At 37.9% G+C, this 27,679-nt stretch overlaps 1 protein-coding gene across 1 annotated transcript in view; it reads left to right on the top strand.

Annotated features, from left to right (window-relative positions):
* grb10a (growth factor receptor-bound protein 10a) overlaps window positions 1-27,679 on the top strand; it is a 62,233-nt gene that overhangs the window by 4,192 nt on the left and 30,362 nt on the right. The window contains exons 2-5 of the mRNA XM_079879513.1: window positions 8,425-8,538; window positions 11,486-11,579; window positions 18,128-18,374; window positions 20,736-20,871. Coding sequence (XP_079735639.1) covers window positions 8,488-8,538; window positions 11,486-11,579; window positions 18,128-18,374; window positions 20,736-20,871 — 528 coding nt within the window. The 5' untranslated portion in view covers window positions 8,425-8,487. The remainder of the gene's footprint in view (window positions 1-8,424; window positions 8,539-11,485; window positions 11,580-18,127; window positions 18,375-20,735; window positions 20,872-27,679) is intronic.

Genomic DNA, 27,679 nt, shown 5'->3' with positions numbered 1-27,679 from the left:
ACCCAGATCACCTTATTAGGCAGGATTATTGTTATAAATGTAGAAAACAATTAAATATCCAGTTTACAACAATATATATTTAGTATTGGTCAATAACAGATTAAAAAAAATGCCACATCGGCCAATAACAAACATAGCTTGATGTGTTAGAAAATGTGTCTTGTCTTCAGGCAACATTCCTTCAAGGTTTGGGGTGGAGTGAGAGACACTTCAAAGTCTTGGAAGGTTCAAGACATTTCTGTCTGTCAGACTAAACTATAAGAAGTTATATTGGTATTTTTACTTGGATATGGTTTAAGGACTTCAGAGAGTGGCATAGTCTCTCAGAAATTTGTGATGTATCGAAATTAATTTTTTTACGAAACACTAAAGCAGATATTAAAGGTCCCGTATTATGCCCCTTTTCACAAGATGTAAAATAAGTCTCTGATGTCCCCAGAGTGTGTGTGAAGTTTTAGCTCAAAATACCCAACAGATCATTTTTTTACAGCATGTTTAAATTGTCATTTTTGGGGGCTCAGAAAAACGCGCTGTTTTAGTGTGTGCCCTTTAAATGCAAATAAGCTGCTGCTGGACGGCACAGGGGGCGGAGCTCTCGCTCAGTCTCTCAGGACTATTGTCTCACGGAATGATGATAATATCAGAAACTCTCAGTAACGGTGTTCATTTCGAGTCGGACAATAATGCCTACAGAGTCAGAGTGCTGTATAGAGATGGAACAGGTATAGTTTAGTAGTTTAATTGCGGTTATAACGTATTTGTCATCTGCTTGTATGTATCCATTATTAATAGGCTACAAGTCTGCTGTTTTGGACCAGGTCCGAATGATGATCAAACATATACTGATGAGTTTAATAAAGTTTATTGTACATCATACAAAAGATGAAGCGTCAGTTTTACTTCAGAAAATCACCGTAAGAGGTGAGTAAACATAAGAAGTGCGCAAGTACATAAACGAATTTCGGTAGAGTTGAGGGAGCATTTTCTTTAAAAACAAAATAATTCCACCTCGTCTTGGCTGCCTCAGATTTCGGGAGTAAATAGAGAGAGCTATGTGGATTAATACATCCAGCCACACAACACCTACAACGCTTGGGAGACATTCTCGTCAGTGCAGCAGCTGTGAACGCGATCAGGGCGGGTCTATGTTAGAACGGCAGTGTCTGTCAACACTCGTGGGCGGGGCCTGTGCTTAGTGACGTCACTAAAACAGCATTCTGAAAACAGGTCGTTGGGAGACACTGCTGATGATTTATGGGGATTAATAAAAAAGGAGTGAGTGGATTTTTATCACTATTGGCTGGTTGTGTACACACACTGCCAACACACATTTATGTCCAAACAGCATGCAAAAGTGAATTTTGCATAATACGGGACCTTTAACTTTAGTCAAGAAATGAAAATAAAATATCTGTTAATAAATTCTTATAATTGAACTCGATATTTCAGCCTAACAAATTTTACATTGGTTATACTCTATATAGCATAATTTTTGGTCATAGTGAAGTGCGTCTACACTGCTGATATGTTTACCTGTTGTAGCTTATCCACGTAGGCTACTTGAAATAGCTGCTGACATGGTCAAAATGCATCATGAGAGAAGTTAAATATTCATCACTAATTAAATACTTTTTTTCAGTCAACACATTTGGCTCTCCAAAACTATTTCGGCCAAAAATGATGTTTTATTGCAGTTTTTGGCCAAAAATTTTCAGTTGCTGACGTTTATTTGATCTGTTAGTAGCAACCAGTACAGTTTTATTATACAATCTTGGCTAAGAATGTACGATAGATTACCCTTATGGCTGGGTGATATGACAATATATAGTGTGGCGATGATAATAAGTGTCAATCGTTAGAGATTTTACTATATTGTTTATATTTAAATATATCCTTGTATCACAGTACTACTTATAGTTATTAACTCTATTAACTCTTTGGAATGATGAAACGCATAAGAAGAGCAAAATAAAGAGCAGGACATGCATGATGTTAAAAAGAGTTAATTGCAATAAGCCATGAAAAAACAAATCATATTGACTGACTGACACACACACCCAGTGTGTTTCGTGTGTGCAGAATACAGCCTCAGACGGCATGTGATACTGAATTCAGTTCTTTTTCGCATGTAAAATTGTAAAAAAATCTACATTTTTATGGAATTTTCATGTAAACATACAGATTTCTTAAGTTAAAGTAAAATGTTAAAAACCTGATGTGTGTCAGTATATTAGATCTGTGCATTCTGTTTTAATGTGCATAGAAATAGTCTAATATACTTACAGCTGTCTGTCATCAATGTTAATCAAACAACAAAAGACAAAGAGAAAACCACTCAGGGCTCTTGACGGAGTAACTTTTGTAGGCCTATGTTTAATAAGAATAACATTTACATTTAATTCATACAGTGTAATCTTATTTTTACATTTGATAATTCAGATTTTTACATTGATTATACATTTGTTAAACTTTAATTTGTATATTTTCTCTGTTGTATTTGTTCTATTGTTTGTAATTTGCTACTTTGTGTACTTTTACATGACAACGATATGCTTAAAACGGAGAAGTTTTTCCTTTGAGTTTTCCGCGTACAGATGACACCATTATCAAAACGATCCCCCTTCAAACAGATCCGCTGTATTCTGCTGCCAGGCCGTTAGATTGGCGACAGCCAAAACACAAAAACAGTTTGACGTTTTTAGTTGAAAACGGTGTTGTGTAAACAGCAAACACCCTTAGTTCCTATTTTTAATGACAAAAAATAACTATATTAACGTGAAATAAATGATCTTCTATTGTGAAATAAGATTTTGGTCATATCGCCCACACCTAATTTCCTTCAAAAAACAAGAATAATTAAATAACACTTTTAAATATAATATATTTAGCGAATATCCATTTTGTCTTACTACTAATATCTTTATGCTTTGAAAATCACCTGTAGCATTTAACCTGTACCTGTAGCATATTTTAGTTTTAGTGTTTTATTTTTTATTTATTTAGACATAATATTGGCCATTTATCAGTTACTGGCTAAGAGTCCAACTGGTCTATTACTCATTGGACTTTACATAACTAGAGCTAAAAGACTTGCATGTTTCTTTCTGAGGCATTATCAACCACATGGATATTGAAGTCACAGAATTCTACACATATGTACCATTTTTCACGCCATCCTATTGATTAGCCCAGCTGTAACCCCGTACAACTACGATGTAAAGAGGAGATGGATGAGGCATCCTGGCATTTCCCAGCATACGTTACAGCACTTGTTTGCATTTAGAATAGCTAATGTTGCTGTAGACATAAAGCTCAAGGTATCTTTATCTTGTTTTTTTGGATCCATTTGACCTGGTTGACATTGCGAAGGGCAATATTCATAATGCCTGTCCTTTCTCTACAGGATTTCCCAACCAATGATGGTGGTGGTGGGTGACTCTTGATGTAAGAAAAGAAAGTAGGTTTCAGACTGACTGGTTTTCTTGTTCTCCTAATTGAGCAGTCCAGAAAGAATGGTGCAACTCTTCTCTATTATAAAGGAAAGAGGGCCACTTGACCTGTGTTTATGTGCATACTCTAGGCCTTGAAATTCCTCAGAAAACATGAGGCGATGGTGGGATACATTCACCCGGCCTCTTAATTTGCCTCTCTGATAAGACCGTGGCACATCAAGCATTTCACCCATCTCTAAACAGTGAAATTCCCCCGTAACAGCTTTGTGTATATTTCTCATTATCGAGTCTGGTTGTGCTTTGCTCTAAACACAGCGGTTCTTGTTGGTTCTTGTGCAGAGCTGTACCCAAAATACTGGTGGACCATATCGGTATGTGGCAGCTTTATATAGTGTCTGATATCTTGACAATAACAGGTTGGGTTACGTAACTGAAACAATAGAGCCTCTGTCAATCAGCACTCAGAACTATGGGAGGTGAAGATAAATGAACTGGAGCCATTTGAACTTGGAAAGTCATTTTTCTTTTTTTTTTTGCAATGGATTTCAACATCAAGTTTAGGCCTCTGTCTCTTTTCATTCTTCCAATCACCAGATGATGCAGAGAATGAACCTTTGTGAACTTAAAAAGCACAGAGGCAGTTATGGAAAGTCAATTTGTCATGCATCTGGATTTCACACAAGCTTTAAAACCTCAACCATGGCGATTTCACAAGTTTCATCAGTTTGCTGTTAAAAATGACTTCATTATTGTTGTAGTTTTCTGGTTATGAAATGAGGTTTAGTGTCCAGAAGTTTTAAACGCGTGCAAGTCTTCTTTTCAAGTAGAAATGGTTGACAGTGTGGATTGGAAAACCTTTGTGTCTTTAAATTCATCCCCTATAATGAGGGGGGGCCACTACTACAGCCAAACACGTTCAAATCATCTTTGAATTGTGTCTACCCCCGTTTTTTGCATCCCACCATAAGTGTTATAATAAGATATTTAATAGTCTGCTTTTGAACACAAGAACTGCGTAATTAGCCTAATAAGCCCACTTTTATGGGCTCCCTCAAGATTAGCCAACTAGTCTTTTCAGGGAAACCTACTAGTCATTTTTTACAAATTTACTTGATTTTCATGTACCTGATTGAACTTTGCTGGCCTAATAGAGACAACCTAAGAGTGTGGTCTCAATCATCAGCCAGCGTCTCTGTGTGAATGTGCGTGGTGAATGTTTGTCGCTTTTCTTCTCTGTCAGTATAATGAGCTTGGCCACTGATGCGTAGCGGCCCTGAACGGTCTTTCAATGCTGTTAATTTGAGGTTTCGGTGCCGTGATCATGCTGTTCAGCTGCTCCAGAGTTGAGGCTTGAGTCCAGCTTTCAGCACCACATGTTTGGGCTTACTGCTCCTCAGTTTGGACTTTCATTCAATGCTAAAGTACCCTGTCAAAAAGTGCTTCTGTGCTTCCAAGCATGTTGGATCAATATATCCGGGATTGAAATCCAAACACCATTTCACTCTTTCTCTTTCTCCAGATCTTTCTTTCATTTTTTTTCCAATCCATTTTCTTCCTGCTTCACTTTTTTAAGCTGTACTACTACAGCACAGTCCCCATCTCTCAGTCTCTCTCCAGATAAGATTGAAATGTTGAAGTGCTATTTTAAGTAGTAGATTCTGTCATGTAGTATGCTGTGTCAAACAAGCTGGCTGTCAAAGTGCTACAGCAGACAAAGTATTACAGTCTCTCACAAACTGCCCATATCCTTATCAGCAGCAGCATATTAAGTTTTACCACATACCACATGATTAGATCTATAGTAATATAAAGTGGTCAACCGTTATATCGCCAAGGCCGAAATACAGCATTTTTTAACTATCCGCATCGGCCGATACGTTTTTCTGTTTGGCTGATGTGTCGGAACGGGGACTTTTATTTTGACAGCGCTGAGAACGCTAGCACCTGAGCACACAGTGCTTCCATTCTCTGTCTTCATTAGTTTACTGTCTTTTTTTAACAGTTCTGTCTAATACTTCTTTAGATAGAACTGTTAAACAAAAAAAGTATTATAGTCTTTGCTTTTCTGTTATTAGTAACAGAATGTTTAAGTCACCTTAAAGTCCCTTTCTCATCTACCGTCAGCATTCAGCAAGTGTGCATTTATATAATTTAAACAAGTCTTTGAATATATAATAAACAATTAATTTCGCAAACCTTTCAGGCTTTGTCGAATCCAGCTGTGAGATCTTCTGAAGTGTGCATTTATAGCCTGCTTGAATGTGTGTACTCTGTGCGTAACGGTCGGTCCGTGCAAATTGAGGTGTTAGTGAGGCCAGCAGGGGTTGCTCACTCTGTGGTCTGTGTGGGTCCTAACGCCCCACTATAGTGATGGGGACACTATACTGTCAAAAAGCACCGTCCTTCGGATGAGACGTTAAACCGAGGTCTTGACATAAAAAAATCCCAGGATGTTCTTTAAAAAGAGTAAGGGTTTAACCCCAGCATCCTGGCCAAATTTGCCCATCGGTTTCTATCCATCATCGTGGCCTCCTAATCATCCCCTTGTACTGATTGGCTTCATCACACTGTCTCCTCTCCACCAATGAGGTGGTGTGTGGTGGGCGTTCTGGCGCAATATGGCTGCCGTCGCATCATCCAGGTGGGATGCTGCACATTAATGGTGGTTGAGGAGATTCAATTCACATGTATGTATAGCTCAGCTCTTTTCACAACACACATCATTTCAAAGCAGCTTTACAGAAAATGCATGCGTCTACATTACAATTTAGTGTGATCTGTTTTCAGTGGTGACTGTGTCCAAGTAATGTAGCCTATTTCAGCAGTGCACATATACAAATCACGCAGTTAGCTAACAATGTATAATTTAAGGCAGAAAAAATGAGCTCATTAAAGTAATTACTATGAGTTGTCAACATAATGATTACAATATATAGAAATCTAGCATTGGAACATGTTGATTCAGAGTTTGTGTCATGTGAAGTCCTTGCAGGAGTTGGAAACATCTCTTTACAGGTGTTGGCTCATCTGAAGTCTTCGTAGGAGTCTGGATCCAAATCGGAACTGTCTAGTTATCTCGGGATGGGCAATTTGAAAATAATTAGCGTAGCTGCTGTTCATAACATAGGCAAAGATAATAATGTGTGTTTGATCTGATATAACTGGAGTACAAGCTTATGAGATGCATTAAATGCTTGGCTAAAGAGATGCGTCTTTAATTTAAACTGGGAGAGTGAGTCTGAGCCCCAAACATTATTAGGAAGGCTATTCCAGACTTTAGTGGATTCTTTAGTGGACTTTGATATCCTAGGTACTGCCAGGCGCCCAGAGTTTTGTGATCTTAAAGAGCATGATGGATTGTAGGGTTATAGAAGGTCCAGTACTTTGTAATCGATATGGAACGTAATAGGTAACCACTAACCAGTGTAGAGATGATAACATTGGTGTTGTATGGTTGTATTTTTTTGACCTAGTAAGAACTCTAGGAGCTGCATTTTGGACTAATAGTAGCATGCTTATTGAGGATGCAGGACAACCAGCTAGTAATGCATTACAGTAATCCAATGTAGAGGTCATGAATGCATGAACTAACTTTTTTGCATCAGAAACCGATTCCCCCTTCCATATGTAAAGCGCTATATAAATGTAACAAATTATTGAATGCAGACAGGAGAGTACAGCTGTCACTGAGATGCATGATTGACAAACTTTAAACCCTTGATTTCAAATTATGCTGTGCTATATCCATTTGGCCACTGTCATATTCATGTCATTTTCATTGTGTGCTGTATGTAAAATTAGTATTACCTTGTATTTATTTATTTAAAAAAAAAAAAAGATTCCCTCTGGTTCCAGTGTTTATCTTTTATTCATAAAACAAAAAAAAAAAATTATTTATTTGTGAACAATACTATAGTAGGTTTATTGAATCAAGAAATTGGCATCTTAACTATAAGCCTGTTTATTTTACAGATAATTTTTTTTTATCAATTTGAATTTTTTTCATTTAAAGGGATGGTTTGGAGTAAAATCAACCTAGAGTCCTTTGCACCATGACCTCCAGCCAAACACAGTGCAGTGCAGGCGCTAATGGAACCTAGGCTGCATCTCGTAAATTACCCCAATAATAATGCCCGGAATGGTACCAAACTTCTACAGAAGTACAAATAGGTTCTGTACTCATAAAACGAGGCATTGGAAAGTTTGTAAGTACATCAGGAGTTTATTTAAATAACACTTGCCTGATGGCCAATGCTACCGCTAACCCGCACGTCGAGGTCACTTCAGTGATTTGGGAAAAGCCCGTAAAAGTCCTGGTCGACCACTACTATTAGGTGCCTTGCGGGAGCATAGGAACGAGTTGAAAAGCAAATTTTGTGCAGTTTTATTGCTTCCATTAGAGCACAAAAAATATCTTTGGATCATGCTGAATAACATGATCATCTGGTTTTACAGAAACTTGTGGAGATCTGTTTGAGATTTGCTGTCATTAACATTAAAGAAGACATACCAAATACTAAGAATTAATGAGGTTTATATAATTTGACCCATGTATATTTATTGAAAGGGGAATATTTGCCTTTATGCAATTTTTGGTAAGTCTTTATAGTCTAAGACTATAAAGCTTATTTTATTGGAATGTCCTGCTTTAAATTATATTAGGCAACATTCTTATTCAGAAAGTACACTAACAGACATTTTTAAGAAGGTTTCTCCTGACATCAAATCATTCACTCAACTGAGTTGTTCATTAATGGCTCACTGATTCAGTTTCCAGTAAATGAAATTTTTCTTTACAACTTGAACTTGAATGTTCTTAACTTGTGCTAAAAAAAACCCACTAATTTGTGAATGAACACAACACCATTTTTAACATAAATGTTGCAAAGTGGTTGTCACTGTTTTTATTTTTAGTGCTGATCCCAACTGAGATTCAATTCTAAGACCAATTCTCTCTCTGTCTTTCTCTCAGGCTGTTGCGCAGGGATTTTGGAAGTGCATGTGACGGCTCACATCACTTGCGGCGATTGCGATCATGGCCTTAGCTGGATGCCCAGACTACTTCCTCCACCATCCAAACTACCAGGTATACTCTAGTGTAGTTGTAGTGCTCTGGAGTCTACAGAGCTTTCAAGTTCAGCAGGGCACTGTGTCAGTGTTTCTTGACCGTGCTGTAATATCTCTTCAAGCAGAATATGCATGTAAAACCTTAATGCTCTAACGCACAAATCCTCCTGAACCAGCATAGAGGGACTCATCTATTCAGCGCAGCGGTTCCCAAGGGTTGTGTGGCATGTCCGCATGCCTTTCGTCGCCATGGCGTTGCCATGGTGCCACACAGCTGACATGCTGACATGCAAAGTGTTGCTATTTATACCAGGGCTGCACAGTCAGGCCTCTCTCTATATTTGACTCTCCTTATCTTCTCACTCTTTCTAATATCATTCCTTTCGTTTTACCCATCCCTTCCACAAACTATTTCTTTCTCAGACCCTCCCCCCTTTTTCATGCCCCACCCCCACCCAGGTCTCCTATAAAGTGGCTGGTGTTTGTGAACCTGGCAGAGCATCAGTGTATACAGTGAAGGCAGGGGTGCGGGCTGCCCTCACTGCAGGGGGTTTCTCAGAGCTACAGGCACCTGGCCCGAATCTGCCCTAGCTCGGGGACAACACAGCCCAAATATTCACTTTAAGCAAACACAACCCAGGCACCATGGCTTGCACTGTGCTCCTGCTTTTTGTCTTTTAAATGAAAGCATTAAAGCATTCTGCTTTAGCTTTTATTTCCACTCACTCACTCAGTCACTCTATCCCTATGACTTTTTCTTTTCTTCCTTTCCTGTCTTTCTCAATATTTAATCTTATCTGAAGTGTACCTCTTAGTTTTAATCTTTAATCTTGAGTATTTTTGCTGCAAGTTGTGTTCAGTCAGTATGTCTCATCTGTTATGCCTGTGTCATCTGTTATTCCTCTTCTTTAGTTAAGGTTAGGGAAGTTATGTGGAGAGTTGCAAGTCTTAAGTTGCTTGTAGTTAATGAGGATGAAGATTAGGGTCAGAGGTCATAGGTCAAATGGAGACTTGGTATTGTGTTTCAGGTTTATAGCAGGGTGTCTGCTCACCAAGAGCCAAATGGGAAAGTTGAGTAGTTGTTTATGTTTGTCAATGCGTTTGTATATCACAGCAGCGCCTAGAATGGCCAAGTTGTAGCTTTCGAGGTCAGAGGTCAACTCCTAAATGCTTTGGGTTTCTAACCACTCTTTGTTAATAGCCTAGGCTCTGCAAGGGTCACATGACCTGCCTTTCTAGGAAATTCACTGCCTTTGTTGCCCTGTGGAATCAGCTGGGGGGTTAAGGTTTACATAACGGACACAAGGCCTGGAGCCTGTCCAAGTACAACACACACATATACACACACACCCTCTCGCATTCCTCTGTCATCCCCTGCTACAGATCCTGGTACGTTCCACTTTTGTGCTTCCTTGAAGAGAGTAAAAAGTATGTAAAAAGCTTTAAAGTTTGAATTTGAAGTAACATGGCCAAGATTAAACCCCACTTAAATGAGAGGATATAAACTGGACACTTTCTGTTGGTGTCGGTGAGCAGCATTTAATGACTTTTTTTGGTCTTTTAACACTGTGCAAGATTAACAGTATGCTGGCTAAAGCATTAGAGAAGCTTTCTCAGAGCAGTAAATTTCCCTTCCTGTTTTTATAGATGTTTTTCTCTTTTCTGAGAGCTGGCTGGCTTGGTGCAGCGTGAAGAGAGAGCAGAAGAGAGAAATAGAAAGAAGGCAGGGAGAGAAGAGAGCATGGGGACCTCTGGCAGAGGCTAGTTCCTGGAAACTCGGCTTCCATGTTCTTAGGTTTCCTAGAAAACTGGAAATTAAAAATGTGGCTTTATTTTTTTTTTCTTGGACTACTGCTTCTAGCTTTGTGCATTATGCTTTGAATTATATGGTGTGAGATTGTGTGTGGTTTAAGAGCACTCGAGCCATTGCTGTGTGCATAGTTTGCCTTTTTTGCTCTTAGTTTTATGTTGATGCATTGGGAATGATGATTGGGACTCACATGCAGTACCCATCTCCACATGCAGTATAAGATATACTGTGTTTGTCCATTGGCATCAGTTTGTTTAAGGTTATACACATATAAATGAACATGTTATTTGACTTTTTCCAATAAATAACCTATTTGATGTATTATCTCAGATCAGGTTTACATTGCAGTATTTGACTTATTTCCAAGTTATAACTGGGATGTAAACCAGAACATTAAAGGAATCACCCAATAGTCCATCCGTCCGTCCGTAGAACTATGCACTTTCTGTAAAGCTGCCTTGAAACAATACTTATTATGAAAAGCTCTATGCTAATAAACATGAATTGAATTGAAAATGTAAAATAAACAGATTTTATAAATCACAGTATTCAGGTATGAAATACTGTAGTGTATAAATTAGATATAGATTAATTATATTAAAGCTAAAGATGTTATTTAGTCAAGAGCAGATTTCAGCATTTTTTTTTTATTGTTTTGTACTTTAGTTAACATTAATGACACAAGACACAGCATATTAAAAGATTAGTTCACCCAAAAATGGAAATGATCCCATAATTTACTCGCCCTCAAGCCATCCTAGGTGTATATGACTTTCTCCTTTCAGCCAAACACAATCAGAGTTGTATTAAATAATATCCTGGCTCTTCCCAGCATTGAAATGGCATTGAATAGTGCCTGAGTTTTTGAAGCTCCAAAAAGCGCATCCATCCATCATAAAAGTAATCTATAACTCCAGTGGTTTAATAAATGCCTTCTGAAGAGAAGCGATGGGTTTTTGTAAGAAAAATATCCATATTTAAAACTTTATATACTATAATCACTGGCTTCCGGCAATGGCCGTACACGCGTTCACGAGAGAGTTGAGTTCCGGCAGAAGGGTGACCTCTGACCCCGATGTATGTAGGACGTAACTCTCTCGTGTACACGCTTATGACCGTTAAACTTTCTGACCTCCTCCTCCCTTTTTTTCTTCAGGACAATGTTGACCGGACCCCGCCTCACAGACCGTCCAATCTCATTGGTTCAAGCTTCCAGCAGTCCTCCAATCTGAACTCTCCTAATCACCCAGGTCGGTTATTAAAGGGTCCTTCAGTACAGAAAAGTTCCCTTGTTTTTTTCTGTACATTCATTTAATTTTAATATTAAATGTAATATTATGAATGACAACATTTAATTGCATTGCACAAGCAGCATTTTCCTCAGTGACATTGTGCAGGTCACAGGGTTCTGTAAGGTCACAGAGGTTACTGGCGACCCCTCCTGTTGCTGCAGCGATTCTGTGCACTTAAGGTTGTATATCCTCCACAAGCTGTGCAAGCCAGGGCCTTCCCCGAATCTCTAACCGTTTTATAGCTGTGAGCAAGGCTGTTGGCCACAGATCTAGTTGTGTACATGAGTGTGTGTGTGTGTGTCCTGCTCTGCTCTCCAGATGCTGCCCTGCTTTAACGTGTCACTACCCTGAAGCATATAGATTTTTCAGAAAGCCACAGTAGGTTTTTGTGTGTAGACATGTATACATTGTGGTCTGGGCACATTGGTAAGGGTTGTAAGAAATACTGAATTTTACTCAGTCCGAGCACTATTGTCCAAATTTGTGATTCCAAATGAGAGCCTTCCCAAATTCAGATCAAAAGGAGGGTTAGTCATATTTAACTAACTTCTGGGGATGGATTTGTATAGCTCAGTAAACACTGTCATGATGGGGACTTTTCATTAACTTTTACTGTTTATATTCTGTTATATAACTGATAATGATGTTTTCTTTCCTCTACTCTTAATCCTCACACAAACTTTTCTGCATTTTTAGATGTTTAATAAGACATTTATTTAGTCTGTTTATTAAGCCGTTTTCCTCGTGGGGACCGTAGAGGCCGTATCCTTTATATACACAGACACACACTAGAGAATAGACACACACACACACACACACACACACACACACACACACACACACACACACACACACACACACACACACACACACACACACACACACACACACACACACACACACACACACACACACACACACACACACACACACACACACACACACACACACACACACACACACACACACACACACACACACACACACACACACACACTCTCTCACACACACTCTCACACACACACTCTCACACACACACACACACACACACACACACACACACACAGCATGAAAGCCCATAAATCTTTCTTGTGTTTTTATTTTTTTTTCTGGTCATCTGTGTCCAGCCATTGGGTGTGTGTGTGCATGCATATGCGCGCATGCTTGCACTTACATGCCTGTTTGCACTCTATAAGTTGAGGCTAGAGTTATATGAGGTGACCTATATTCAGTACACACAAAGAGAGAGAGAGAGTGATGGAAAGAGTTGGGCACATGAGGTTGGACCATCTTCTGACACAGAGTTCCACAGTGAGGAAAGAGAGCTGAAAGAAAAACAACAGGAAAGAGACAGTGTGTCTGTATTAGTCTGAAGAGATCTCTGTATCCTCTTTATAAATTCACTGCTGGCTGGGAATCTTCCATATAGATTTCTGATGAATATTTGACGTTTGTTCTTTAACTAACTGGCCATTTATTTGAACTGTATTGTTGGTTGTTTGGCCAGGTCTGAAGTTCATCATCAAGGTACTGTGTCCCTCATGCAATACCGACATAAACCTGACTGATTTTGGAACGTTTGTCAGACTTAGCCACTGAATTAGACACACTCCTCCTTCCCTAGTGTGTGATTTGGAACAGGATTTTTTTTCACAATACTATGTACAAAAACACGGTACTAGTTCTAAAAAGCCTGGAATCAACATGGAAACATGTCCAAAAACCTCAGTGTCACCATTGTGCCTTGTCAAAAATTTTACCATGGTAGTATGTTCTGATACATGTCGCAAGATAATGCCTTGGTTTTTGACATAAATGTGGTTTAGTACCACCTTGGTACCATTTACAAAAAAACATGGAATTATCATGGTAACATACAAAAAGAATCTATAGCATCACCATATACTATAACACATTCTTTTACATGTAGCATGGTAATGCCACTGTTTTTGAAGTAAACATGATAAAAACATGGATTTAGTTTTAAACCGTGTTCTAAAAAAATGGTATTACATTGGTGCCATCTTTAAAAACCATGATAATAACATAGTACTTAATGGGAATGTTAATGTTTGTTAGTATTGTAGCTTTGTCAAGTCACCTTCATTTATATAGTGCTTTTAACAATGTAGATTGTTTCAAAGCAGCTTTACAGTGATAATAGGAAATTGAAGTAACAGAGATTGTTTTGGCTTTACAGCAGCTCTAGAATAAAGTTATTGTCCAGCTAAAGTTAGTTATGATTGATTCACTTCCGTTGCAAAGATCATTAGTTATTAACTTAGGGGCTGCTTGCACAACATCATTCTAACAGAAAACCCTTAATGCGCTCCGGCCCGCTCATTTGCTAAACAACAGTGCCTGGTGGCTCGAGAACGTAAACCTTGAAACAGGTTCCAAGATGCAAACGTTGAAAAATGTTTCAAAAACGCGAATCTGTGAAAACGGTGACGGCGTGCACATGCGTATTACGTGTTTAGTCTATAGGTATGCACGTTTGAATATATATGTGCGCAGGCGTGTAGTCTTTCTTTACAAATTGACCCCACCAAATTACTTGCCTGGCCTTAAAAATTCATAATACTGAATTTTTTGTCGCTTCCGCGTATCTATGTGAACCAGAATTATTTTGACAACGTTTTATCTGTACAGAGGTAAAGGGAAGGGAATGAGGCCTTCACAGGGGAGAGACTAGTTGACACTTCAGGACTGCGTTGTCGTCGTGACTCGTGTCCAGGCGCAGGTCCTTCATCAGAACGGGATACGGCTTGGATCCGGCGGACTGTGGTAAACCTCGGGATAAACAGAGAGACTAATATTAGCGTAGATGACATTCTTCTTATGATGTAACGAGTACATCAGGATTTATGGGAAGTATTCCCGGTTCTGGCTGACCTAATCTATGCAGCCTAACATTGAATTATAGAAGTGTGTCTTCTTCCCGGACAATGTTAGGAAGACTGTTCCAAAGTTTAGGTACTAAATAGGAAAAGGATCTTCCGCCAGTAGTCAATTTTGATATTCTAGGTATTATCAACTGGCTGGAATTTTGAGATCGCAATAGACAAGAAGGACTATAATGCGTTAAGAGCTCGCTCAAGTACTGGGGAGCTAAACCGTGTAGTTTAAAGAGATGTGAAATGAATGAGAAGACGGGAAGGGAGTGTTTGGAAATGCATATTTGGACCACATAGCGCTGAGAGCAGTAAATGGAAATGCTCTTTGACACTCACTTGTACTGGTTGTACCTCTTAAGGATCTTGTACTTATTGTACTTCATTGTTTTAACAGTCCTATTCATTGTATGTTTTTGTTTGTGTGTTTGCTTTTAAAAAGACATCTCTTACACATAGGACACTTGCCGAGCACTCTTGTTACATACACAAACTTGTGCTCGGACACATGCGGAAGTGTGTGGGTCTGGGGTATGTACGGAATGCACAGTTCGGACGCTTCTGGTATTCTAGTGGAAGTCTGAAGCAGGTCTTTTAGACCTGATTTAGCCTTGTAAATATTAGCTACCTAGCTAAGTTAAAGTCGGCATGAAATGAGAATTTTCTAAATGCATGTTATAGATTTTAATCTTATTGTAAACAATTTATCCATGGATATGTTTCATTTAAAAAACAATTAAAATTCATTTGTAATTCAAAATTGTAACTACAGGTGACTTATGCAGGACTCCTATCATTTAGTCCACTTAAGGCCGTGAGACACCAAGCCGAGATAAAATAACTAGCGGCGACGGACTACAAAAGGACTACAGGTGGCTGTCAACTAGCATGTGCATTCTGTGTAAGGAGATAACTGTCTACATCAGTAGGTGTTAATAGTCTATATTTGTCATTCAAAAACAGAAACTAGGACTGCAGATATACAAACCCTAATCAAAGCAGCACTTGCTTACCATTTTGAATATCAATCATGCAGATCTCATTCTTTTAAATGCTCGAACTCTTAAGTTGGGTGGATGCTGATTAGCTGTTAATGTTTTTATCGTTCATCAGCTGTAAAAAATCGTTTTGAAAGTGATTCTGATTATATTGTTCCTGTGCCATTATCAGTGTGGACTTTCCTATTCTCATAGAATGATTATTAAAACGTTAAATTTATAGTTATCGTCATAGTTGCCATCCTTGGTGTGAACGAGCCAATATATGAAAAATTGCTCCTGTTATAAAGTGAGTTAGCTTAGCTAAATGTCCTTTTTGGATGGTCTACAAATAGTCTACTGATAGCATGGTCATCTCGCTGCCTTCTTTACTAGCCTGGATCGATACAGATGTCACATTTCATCAATGATAACTGTTTGACCTGATGAGGGAAAAGCACTTTGGTGGCCCACATTGCACTAGCATTACATTTTAGCATGATTTGCTAACCTTTTAAACGCACCAGTTGTTAGAAGAAATCACTCTAGGGCCTTAAAAGCTTGTTTTTTTATGGGTCTTCATTGCACAGAGTGCTTCTCAGCTGACGGGTCATGACCCAAAAATGTGTCTCAGGGCTGTTTTAATAAGGTTGCGGATGGGCAGATGAAAAACAATGCTAAATGCTAATTATAAAATGCAGTACTGTGGTTTTTCTTCGGGACCTCAAGTGGTGACCCTCAGTTGAATCAATAGGTAAAGCATTCCAGTCATCAAGTTAGTGAAAATACACATGCCAACTATTTGGGCCTGTCTTTCTTGCTTCATTTAACAGGCATGTAGCGTCACATGCGGCCGTTATTACAGAGTAATCCCACAAACCACCTGCTGTTCCTCCCACAGCACAGAATACATTCATGGTGACCTGTTTTCTCTGTGAGAAAGATTAGTGGAATATTTGGTTTTGGAAATGTCAGTGTAGTGTTGAGGGGTCATATCTCGATAAGTCTATGTGAGTGTGACTTGAGGGATATGATCAGGTCAGGGAACACTGGGAAATGTGACCAAAGGGCTGACCATTTGAGTGTTTATTCATTTAACTTGATACTGCCATCTTGTGGCAATTTATTGCTAGTTGCACGATATATTGCGTTGTTTTCATGATTAATGCTAATACTGTTCAAATCAGACTATTAAAATCTTTTGATTACTGTCCCAGATCTTTAACCACTACGCCACAGCATCTCAAGATGCAAACGTATTTATGTAAACAATCCATACTCGAAATAAAATTACTTGAAACACAAGGGACTAACATTTTTGATATCCCCTTTTGCTGAATTTCTGAAATTCTGGGACACCACTGAACCATAATGCATATAGAGAACAAGTGGACATGGTAGTGCATGTTCTGTGGCCAATCTGTCATAGTGTGTCCAAAGGATCAGCCTAAAATCATTCAGGAAGCCACAGAGGATCTTAAAAAACTCTTCCAAAGAAATGTGGGCTGAGAGAGGAGCAATGTGGAAACCAATGCTAACCAAAAACATAAACTCTCATCTCTCATCTGCCAAAAGAGCACCTGGCTGATCCCCAAGACTTTTGGAAGAATGTTCTACGAGTCAAAAATGGAACATTTTGGATGACATGTGACCCATTATGTCTGGCATGAAGTGAAAACGGCATTCCAGAATCTAAGAGCATCTTACCAACAGTCAAACATGGTGGTGCCAGTGTGAGGATGCCTTGTTGCTTCAGAATTCGCCATGATCGAATTGATAGTTAAATGAAGTTGTGCTTTATCAAAACTAATAAATATAAACCCCCTAATATAATAGTTATGTGGTGATGTGTAACATTGTGTGACCTGTTCAGTGTAACATGACTTTATCAACATTTTATCTTAGAATTTATATGATTTTTTTTTTTTTTAATTCACAGTCACACACACAAATAAAGAAAGAAATACACGCACACTAAAATTCAGAAGTTTGGGGTTGGTAAGGTTTTTTTTTTTTTTTTTTTTTTGAAAGTAGTCTCTTATAGTATTGTGTTACTATTTAAAATGACTTTTTCTATTGTAATATATTTTAAAGTGTAATTTATTCCTGTCATGGCAGAGCTGAATTTCCAGTTTTCAATGTTACATGATCCTTCAGAAATCATTCTAATATGATTTTGGTGCTCAAGAAACATTTCTTATTATTTTCTTATTTGTGCTGCTGTGATGTATTTTTCTTTGCATAGATTTTTTTTTTTTTTTTTTTTTTACAGCATTTATTGGAAATAGAAAATGTTTTGTAACATTATTAATGTTTTTACTGTCACTCAGTTTAATGTATACTTGGTGAATAAAAGTATTATTTTTGTCATAATTTTTAAATATCTTTTTTGCCTATTTTTATTTTTTAATAAATTGCTTGTGCAGCATGACAATTCAAAAACAGTACAAATATTACACAGTCTCTTAAGTAATATGCATAATAATTAATTATTAATTACAGTGTCCTATGTGAATTGAATGAATTTGTTAGGCTGTTCTTAGTATCAGGGCTGCTGCTGATACACTTTTATTGCTTGTGAATGATGTAAGACTCAATATCTCTCTCTCTCCATGCATGCTTTGTTTTGCTGCAGAGGATGATGTAGATCTGGAGGCCCTGGTGAATGACATGGCCTCTCTTTCATCCTATGAGAGCATATATGCAACCTGTGGGACCCAGCATTCGGACTCCGCCCCCCTCTTGCACCGCACCGATGGCAGTGGGCTCCATGGCAACAGAGCGGCCCCACAGCTACGGGCCCCTAGTAATAAAGTCACCGCCCCCCACTCTCCAGCCCAAAAGCTCCGTCGATCTCAACCAATGCACATACAGGCTGTCAGGTAATGTACATGCACAGCGCACACAAAGAAAATGGGAAGTTATGATTTCCAGTTCTGGAAAATCATGCAAAATTTGAAAGTCATTTTTCTACACTTGAAAAAATACAGTGAAAACAGTAATATTGAATAATTACAAAAACATTATCACAATTCAAATTAAATTTATTCCTGTGATGGCAAAGCTAAATTTTCATCAGCCATTACTCCAGTCTTCAGTGTTCATTACATGATCCTTCAGAAATCATTCTAATGTGCTGATTTGGTGATCAGTGTTGAAAAAAATTGTCCTGCTAAACTTCTATTCTTTGATGAATAGAAAGTTCAAAAGAACAGCATTTATTTGAAATGAATTTTTTTGTTAATGTAAAAATCTTTTCTGCCATTTGTGATAAATTTAAAGCAATTGGATCCTTGCTGAATACAAGTATTAATGTCTTTAATAAATATTACTGACCCAAAACTCTTGAATGATATTGTAATTGTGCTTCATTATGCTTTAATATTTCATCATTTTGAACTTGATTTTTGTCAGTGCAGTTATCAAATTATTTTTATTTAAATTATTTGGTCTATAGCTGTTGGAACCCTGCAGAAATCCCTGTCCAGACATTTATGATGACTAGTTCTGTGAATGTAATTTTGTGCGATTTAATACTAAAAAAAGAGTTGTTATTACTAAAATATTACCACAGTTGATTAAAAAGGTATTTTTAAATGTGTGTGTGAGGATTTGATATATATATATATATATATACAGTGCTATGCATAAGTTTAGACACCCATGCTAAAGTTGACTAAAAAGAGGAATAAAAAATCATCTTTTGGAAACTGAACTTAATGCCTTAATTAAAAAAAATAGGAAAAATCCAACCTTTAAGGACACCAATTTTCTTTGTGAATGAATAATGTATCGTAAATAAATAAATGTTCTTCCTTAAAATACAGGGTGCATAAGTTTGGACACCCCTATGTTAAATTCCCATAGAGGCAGGCAGATTTTTATTTTTAAAGGCCCGTTACTTCATGGATCCAGGATACTATGCATCCTGATAAGTTCCCTTGGCCTTTGGAATTAAAATAGCCCCACATCATCACATAGCCTTCACCATACCTAGAGATTGGCATGGTTTTATTTCAGTTAGCCTAATAGCTGGTTTGATTTGCATTGAGAGATGATCTTATGGAAAGTACTCCACACACATATACACACATATACATACATACATACATACATATATATATATATATATATATATATCAAATCCTCACACATAGTATATATACAGTGTATGTGTATATATATGTGTGTGTGTATTTTATTTATGTATTTTATGTATGTATGCACGTGTGTGTGTGTGTGCGTGTGTCAATTTCTTTTTACATATTAATCATTGGGTTAATTAGCACTTTGTTGTTTTGGATCTAAAAAACAGTATTCATACCCTCCCGTAAGTCGCTACTGATTGCATGTTATGCATGCGTGTAACTTTCCAAGTCATCTTCTCAAAGTCATAATCTTTTCTCTTTCCGAAATCCTCTCCGAGTGCTTGTTCTAATCAGCTCTTTTACACCTCACCTTTCTGCAGGGCTCCTGTGTCGTTCGCTGTCTTTCATCCGCTCTTCTCTGATCTCCGTGGCAGCGGGGTGTAGTTTCACACACATACACGCATCGAGATGGGTTCACTCAGAGGTTTCCTTCTCTACACACTCACACAGACACACGGTCTTCTTTTCGTTCTGACTCGGCCATGAACCCTGAACGTCCCACCCCCTGCTACGGTTCGGATTTTAAAAATTCCCTCAGTTATTATGGTCGCTCAAACTGCGCTGAGGCAGTCATGTATTATTCTCGGTCTTATTGATGTAGATCAAAGACCCGAAGATGAGTTTTAAAATCTGCAGTCTATGTGTCTGTCTGCTGAACTCTGCTGCACACTATGAGAGTTCATGAACCGATTCTCGGTTGGCTAAGTGGGTTTCAAATCTCTCGCTTTCATTCATATATTCTGTAGTAGAATAGTAATGCAGCGGTGAGAATGTCATGTGGATTCTTCTGATTTATTTTTCATTAGCCTATCACTTTACAGCACTGAAGTTTTCAGGGAACTTCAGGGCTTTAATTCCCTGCTCTATTTCATATTGATTAAAGTACACATATCGGGAATACTGCATGGTTAATGAAGCAATGAGACCTTAATGAGATGAGATGAAAATAACAAGGTTCGGCTTGATGTTTTAGTCCTGGGCATTTTAGCCTCAGGAACGGTTAGTATATTTGAATCGTTTTAAAGATGAGTTCAGTACAAAAGTACAACTTTTTTTTTTTCTTTTTTTTTTCTTTCTGTTTGTCACCCCTTGTAGGCGACTTCAAGAAGAAGAGTTCCAAGTTCGTCCTGCGTCTTTGCCAGCTATTCCGAACCCTTTCCCTGAGCTCTGCAGCCCCTCGGGATCTCCTGTGCTGAGTCCTGGATCTCTGCCACAGCCATCAGAATCACATGTAAGAGTTGAAAACAGACACTGCGGCTCTTAGCCTTGTAGCTATTCTCTATCTGATACACAAGAGATGTTACATGAGTGATTTATTGCAGGTATGAGACTTGAACCTCACTTCCTGGTACAAAAAAACCTGATGGGTGTACAGTGAGGTTAAGAGAAACTCGCATGAATAGAGGTTAATGAGGTCTCGGCAGGTTTTGTTGTATTTCCTGGAAAACTAGTTCTGCCCAACCTTGCATCATAGATTGCCACATTGGTTGTTTTAGAAATTAGTGAGCTGCCTTTGTTTGCAGTATTTTAGGCATCAGAGGTGCATAAGCAAAGACTGTACTCTTATAATTGGTAGCGAAGTTATGGTACCTATATATATGTATAGATATGGATATTTTGTTTCCTCAAGTCATGAAGATGAGGGAAAATCAATTCCCGATTTGAGAAGCCATTCTACTCGGATATACATCACAATAGGGAAGAAAAGACTATCACAACTTCCATTTCATGTCCCATTATTTCACTCAGTATTTCTGTGAGCTCTATGTAATTTTTCATTTAGAGCTGCGTCAGCCTCTGAGTGAGTTACGCAAACACTTAAAGTGCATCACCTGATTTTCAACCCGCTTTGTATTGTTATAATGTCGGTAGTATATGTAAATGGACAGTGATTATTCATTCTCCATGTTACCTGGACAAAGAAATTTGTCAGCAAAAGTCTGCCGGATGACATTTTTTACATTTTACGTTTGACAGCTCCAGGGCTTTCGTGAATACTACAGATTATGCTTCCACTTAGGTTATATTAACAAAACAGTTATTGTAAGTAGGTTTATCACTGGAAATGTTATCATGGGTTGTCTACTCTTTAAACAGCATTATGGTAAAAAGGGAACACTATGGCAACATATTTTTTACCTGTACGCGATGGTGTTTAGCTTTGGGTGGTTGGGGCGGAACTGACATAATGGTTGTGCTTTTTAGTTTTTGGCCTAAAACACTGTTTGTCCATTTGAAATGTTGACTACAAACACAGTTTTTCAGATTTTTCGTCACTGTGTTCTCTCCATTTTTAAGATTCTTTGCAGACTTTACCTGCTGCCTACAACATGCTGGATCCTTCACTGGACCGACACTGAAAGTAACTCACTCACGCTAAACGTTTACTCTTTGAATCCTTGCACCTGGGAACAATACAAGTCAAAAGTCATTGTGTCATTGTGACAAAAAAGTTGCTAAGAAGTATTTCCTACTAAAGCAAGGTGACTCTGGATAAGTGTATCCACAGCAGACTGGGAGTGGCCTTGGAGGGCAACATGCTTCCAATGATCCTTTTTTTCTCTGTTTTCTCTAGTCGGGTAGCACAGATAAAAAAAAATTTCACCTCTCTACTGCATAGTTTTATTGAAAGCCCTTTTTGCCAGTGCTGAATAAGCCTTTAAGCTCAAAGTATACGTCAGTTTTGACATGAATGCTTAAGGCGAGACACGGCAGGCAAAAACATTGATTTTTCATGCAGTGGTCAGTTTTGAGATTTTGGGCTAGTTTACTCCTTCAATATGTTCTTTCAAGCTGCTATAAAGAAAATGTTGAAAATATACATTAAGATGTTTATTTTATTACATTTTGTTTACTTGCGGCAGTAAGTTTCTCCCGAATTTACCAAGAAGTTAGCATTCCAACGCGACATGCCAAGTTCCGTCTGTTTACTGAAGTCTGTCATGACCAGTATCGTTGTAAAGCTATGTAACCCAAATATGGGCATTTCCTTTCTATTAGTAACCAAGGGGGATTTAAAGCTAATGACAATCTCATTTAGAGCTATTTAAATCTTTAAATGCCATTTTCTCAAAATGAGTTTTGTCATTCTCCAGTATAAACATCTCAGCCTATGTAGCACCTATGTACACCATACTTTCCAGTTATACACTTAGCAGTATTCTGAAAATATTTTCAGAGGGATTTGTTAATAAATCATTCCTGGCCTGATTTATGTGACGTTTTAATAAAAAAAATATGCCAAAAAGCATTTTTTAAGGCTATGGACAGTATATTTTGATTTCCTAGGTAATGAAAGCATATATCCTGAAATCCCTCTGAATTTTTTTTCCTTTTGTGTGTAAACAAAATGAAAAAAGAATTTTGCACCTGGCTTTATCATTATGTTCAGATCTATCTACCGAAAATTTATGCAAAATCTCCCATTTTTAATGATAATGCCTAATTTGCATAATTAAACATAAATTTCAAAAACTTGTAATACATTTTTTTTTATATACTTGTGTAAGTAATCAACTGAGGAAGTTTAATGGTGATATCTGTTATTTTTAAATTTGACCCTATTCACCTGTAGTGTCTCGCCTTGTATATCTGGACGCTTGGCATACATGTACATCTGAAGGCATAGCCTTTAAAAGTAAATACTCCATTTGATAACGTGTGCGAACACAGGGGCTTAACACTCACAAATAAGCCGCGTTTCCATCACAAATTTGCGCAAAACTTTTGCAGTATTTTCTAAATGTCTAAAAGTTTCCATTAACCGATGTTATGCGACTGAAGCTTTTTTATTTTTCCTCTCACGATAATTCCAACAATTATGGCAATGGATGTTGGTAGGTTAACATATATCCCAGCCACCGCACTGGCCATTATTTTTAATCGAAGGAGACGTAGGCATGTTATCCAAGTATTAATGGCAAGGAAAACTTTTTATACCCTCATATCTGCTTCGAGGTCTTGATTGTGGCATTCCCCTAGTGGTTTAGAATCCAGTATTCCCATAATTCTTTTGTCTTTTATGAGTTTAATAAACAACTCTGTCCCGTCTTCTGTCCAAACATACTGTCCCATCTACGTCAGGTGACCTGTAAATGCGTAAAAACGGTTTCCATTGCAGTTTTGTGAAATATTCCTTTTTCGAACTGCCTGAAAAACCACCTCATGTAAGCGTAAAAACTTTTTTGCGATATAGGGGACTTTTTGACGTTGAAATTGACGCGTTTCCATTGGGCGTATTTTCAATCCCCAATTTCAATTTGCGCAATTTGAAGGGTAATGGAAACGCTGTTTAATCTTAAAAAGTTGAATCTTTGTGCAATGTCTGTGCTATATCTCTAAATAAGTTGTGCTTGATAAAAATGTCTTTGTGCTAGAGTCGCAGGTATCTCTGAACCCCCTCTCACAGAAGTGCTCGTCAACGTGGCCATCTATTGTTGTTGCAGTCTCCAGCGGTTTCTTGTTCCGTCTCTTCCGTTTCTTTTTTGTCTGTGAAACAACAGCCTTGGGTCAGTGTTGCCACTCTGTGGACCAACTAATTGGCGCAAAAAGAGACATATTCACGATTAGAAAAATCAGTCTGCTAGTGTGCATTATGCAAGTACTATGCTGATGATAAAATTTACGTTGCACGCACTAGACGCATGCCCTAGCGTATATAAAATCAAAGTATTCTTGGCCGTTAGCCTAGTGTTAAATAAGTGTTAAACAAGCCATGACTGAAAACTGAAACCCCCTCCCCTGAGACAACACTGTGAATGCAGTAATGTATGTAGCGTTATGAATTGCGGTCTGAAAGATGCAGGGCCGTAACCACCATATGGGGGCAATCCCACAATAATTGGATATGGCCAAAAATGTCAGTGTTTTGAATTGAAAATCATTTACGTGATTTGAGTAATGTAGTTCGTAATTTAACGTGAGAGATAATTACCTTTAACAGAGCTATTTTAGGCATACGATTAAGAGTGAATGTGCTTATTTGGAAATACAATTATTATTTGCAAATAATTCGAATGCGCATTTTTTTCCGTCCCCCTCCCCAATGTTCAAGACATGATTACGGCCTTGCTAAGATGTTCTGTAATGCTACCATCTATGTAGCTAGAATTGTTTGTTTTAGGCTTTACTATGTGCTAATTGAGGAGCACTATTTTTAAATCAGTCACTAATGAGGTTACAATTCAACTAGGATGCTGCCTTAGAAGGTAACAGCCAACTTGCTGAGTTTTAGTACGGAAGTAATGACTCAAAGCTTATCAGGTTGCCGTTGCACGGGACGTTTCCTCTTTAATCTCCGGTACACTCTTTGGACTTCACCGGGTCAGTCTGAGGGATTGTTCGTAAAGCTTCTACTTTCCAAGTACGCACTATTGTTGTGTAACAAGTGCCCTACGAGATATGTGCATTCGTCAAGCATTGTCACAAGTGTGAGATCCTGAAGGGAAAAATGTCAGTCTCCTTTTTTGGCCTTCAACTCCCATTATATCTTTCCTTAGCATCTTCTGAGCGGAGGCTTTTTTTCTTGGAGATGAGAGTTGCTTTCCTTTCACACGCCGCTTGCGTTTCCACTTGCGAGTGTGCATGGATGTTTGTCCAGATCTGTGCCAGCAGTCAAAGCCCTTCCTTCCTCCTTCCTATCCTCTCTGTCCTTTCCCACAATGCCCTTAAGCTCCCCTTTAAAAGGAAAAGGATTTTTTTAGTGTATTTATTTATATACATTGGCATGCACACGCACATTAGAGAGCTCATGTTTTGTACGTGAAGGCTTTGAGAAGTTAAGTGTCATTATGGGATGGCCCCGTGTTTCCAGTGACCTCACCTCGGGTGGGTGGGGGGGAGGGGGGTGGCATCTTGTGATGTCCTGTATGTGCTGCCTGACTCTATTTCTGTCTTTTCAAGTGAATATGATCATTTTGTTCTTGTCAACACCCTGAGGACAGTCTATCCATCACTCCTTTGTCCAGTTTCTCTCTATTCTGTCTTTTGAGTCCAATCACCTACAGCCCCATCTGCTGTTATAGACTACTACATTTCTACATTTCTTTTGTTCTCTTCCTTTTCTCTGTGCTTTAGTTCATTCTTTTTGTCATACGCTCTTTCCTTCTTTTGCTTGTTCTGTTGTTGTTTCTTTTTTTAGTTCTTTTCTTTCTTTCTTGTTCATTCATTCTCTTTGATTTGTTTGTTCTTTCTTTTGTTCATTCATTCTTTGATTTGTTGAATTATTTTTCTTTCTTTCATTAATGTTTTTCCTTTCTTTGATTTATTTTTGTTCGTTCTTTCTTTGATTTGTTTGTTCTTTCATTAGTTCTTTTGGTTAATTCTTTTTTATTCTTTTATTTCTTTTTTCATTCTTACGTGCGTTTTTCATTCTTTCTTTGATTTGTTTGCTTTTTGCTCTGCTCGTTCTTTTTCTTTTGTTCTTTCATTGTTACGTTCATACCTTTTCATTATTTCTTTCTTTGTTCTTTCTTTTTTTCGTTCTTCGCTATGGCACAAGAAACTGAATTTTGAAAGATAAAGCTGAACGTTTAGTACTTTTGAACAATACAGCTGGAAGAGATTCTTCATCTAGACTAGGGGTCAGAAGATTGTTTTAAATGTCTAAACATGGTCTTCCTCTCCTTTTGTGCTTTTGCCCTTGAGTGAGTCTAGAACAACCGAAGAAATCTGAAAACAGGATGTGACTGTAGCTTTGAGGTTGAACCAAAGGCAGTCTGCTGAGGTATGCGTTCCATGGTCAAGACGTATGGGGCATCCTGAGTGCTCATGTTGATTTTGGTTCCACAAATAAGTGATTCCAATAAGTGAACAAGATGTCAGTTGTTGAGTGTTCTTGGTTTTGCCTTTATTTATTTAATTATTGGTGGATTATTTTTATTAGAAAATCAGGTATTGTTAATGTGAATATGATACTATATACTAACATTTCAAATACATTAAATAGTAATATTGTGAAATAATTTACAACTTTCTTTTTTAAATATATAATTTAAAATGTATTTTTTTCCTATATTGGCAAAGATGAATTTTCAGCATCATTACTCAAGTCTTCAGTGTTACATGATCCTTCAGAAATCATTTTTTTATGCTGATTTGGTATAAAAATGAGAATAATTTCCTATTATTATCAGTTCAAATGTTATTTTTTTGTGGAATTTTATTTTTTTTCCCCAAAAGAACAGTATTTATATGAAATATAAATCTTTTGTAACATTATAAATGCTTACACTGTCACTTTTGATTAGTTTAGTGCATCTTTGCTGAAAGTAGTATTTCTTTATTAATTTTTTACTGATACAGACTCCAAACTTTTGAATGGTAGTGTTTATGGGTGTATATATAATACAAATAACTGGCTGATTTTTGTCATTATAATACATCCTTCTAGCATGTACATCACAAAATAGTTATTTTTTTCTTTAAAGGAGACATATCATGCTTTTAAATCGTTCCTTTTTACATATAAATCATACATTTGTAGTCTATATAAAGCGGAACTGCAATGCTTGGGTCTGAATTCCTTATTATTATAGCTCCACAGGCCCCTTTTCTACCCCTTTTCTGATGTGCGTCTGAGAGCAACTCGTTTTGGTGCGGTCTCTTTAAATACAATTGAGACACCTCATACCCCGCCCCCTGTCCAGGATGCAGCGGTGACACTCGGTTCAACTCCACCCCGTTCGGCCATTTTTGTAGTTTGATAGCAGAGATACGATTATCTAGCGGCACAGAAACTTTTTATTCACACGTTATTAACAAAATGTCAACAACGGAAGACTTGTCCAGCCAGCCTTACATGTTCGAGCCAGAGTCGGAGCCGGAGCGAGATGAAAATGAAGACGACGAACCTGCAGAACAACGTCTTCATATGGATGTATCGCAATGGTGTGTTACTGTATTTACATATGAAACTTTGGTCTTCCGACCTTTTACCACTGTGTCGATTTATTTTGATTAATATGTGCGAGGGAGAGAGAGCAAGACAGCGTCTAGTTTGGAGACGGTGTCTTGTTTACACTTTCGCCTGGCTCCGAAGA

This window comes from Squalius cephalus (assembly GCF_949319135.1).
Source record: "Squalius cephalus genome assembly, chromosome: 8".
NCBI lineage: Eukaryota > Metazoa > Chordata > Actinopteri > Cypriniformes > Leuciscidae > Squalius > Squalius cephalus.
The sequence above is the reverse complement of the archived record's forward strand: the minus strand, read 5'-3'. Positions and strand labels throughout refer to the sequence as shown.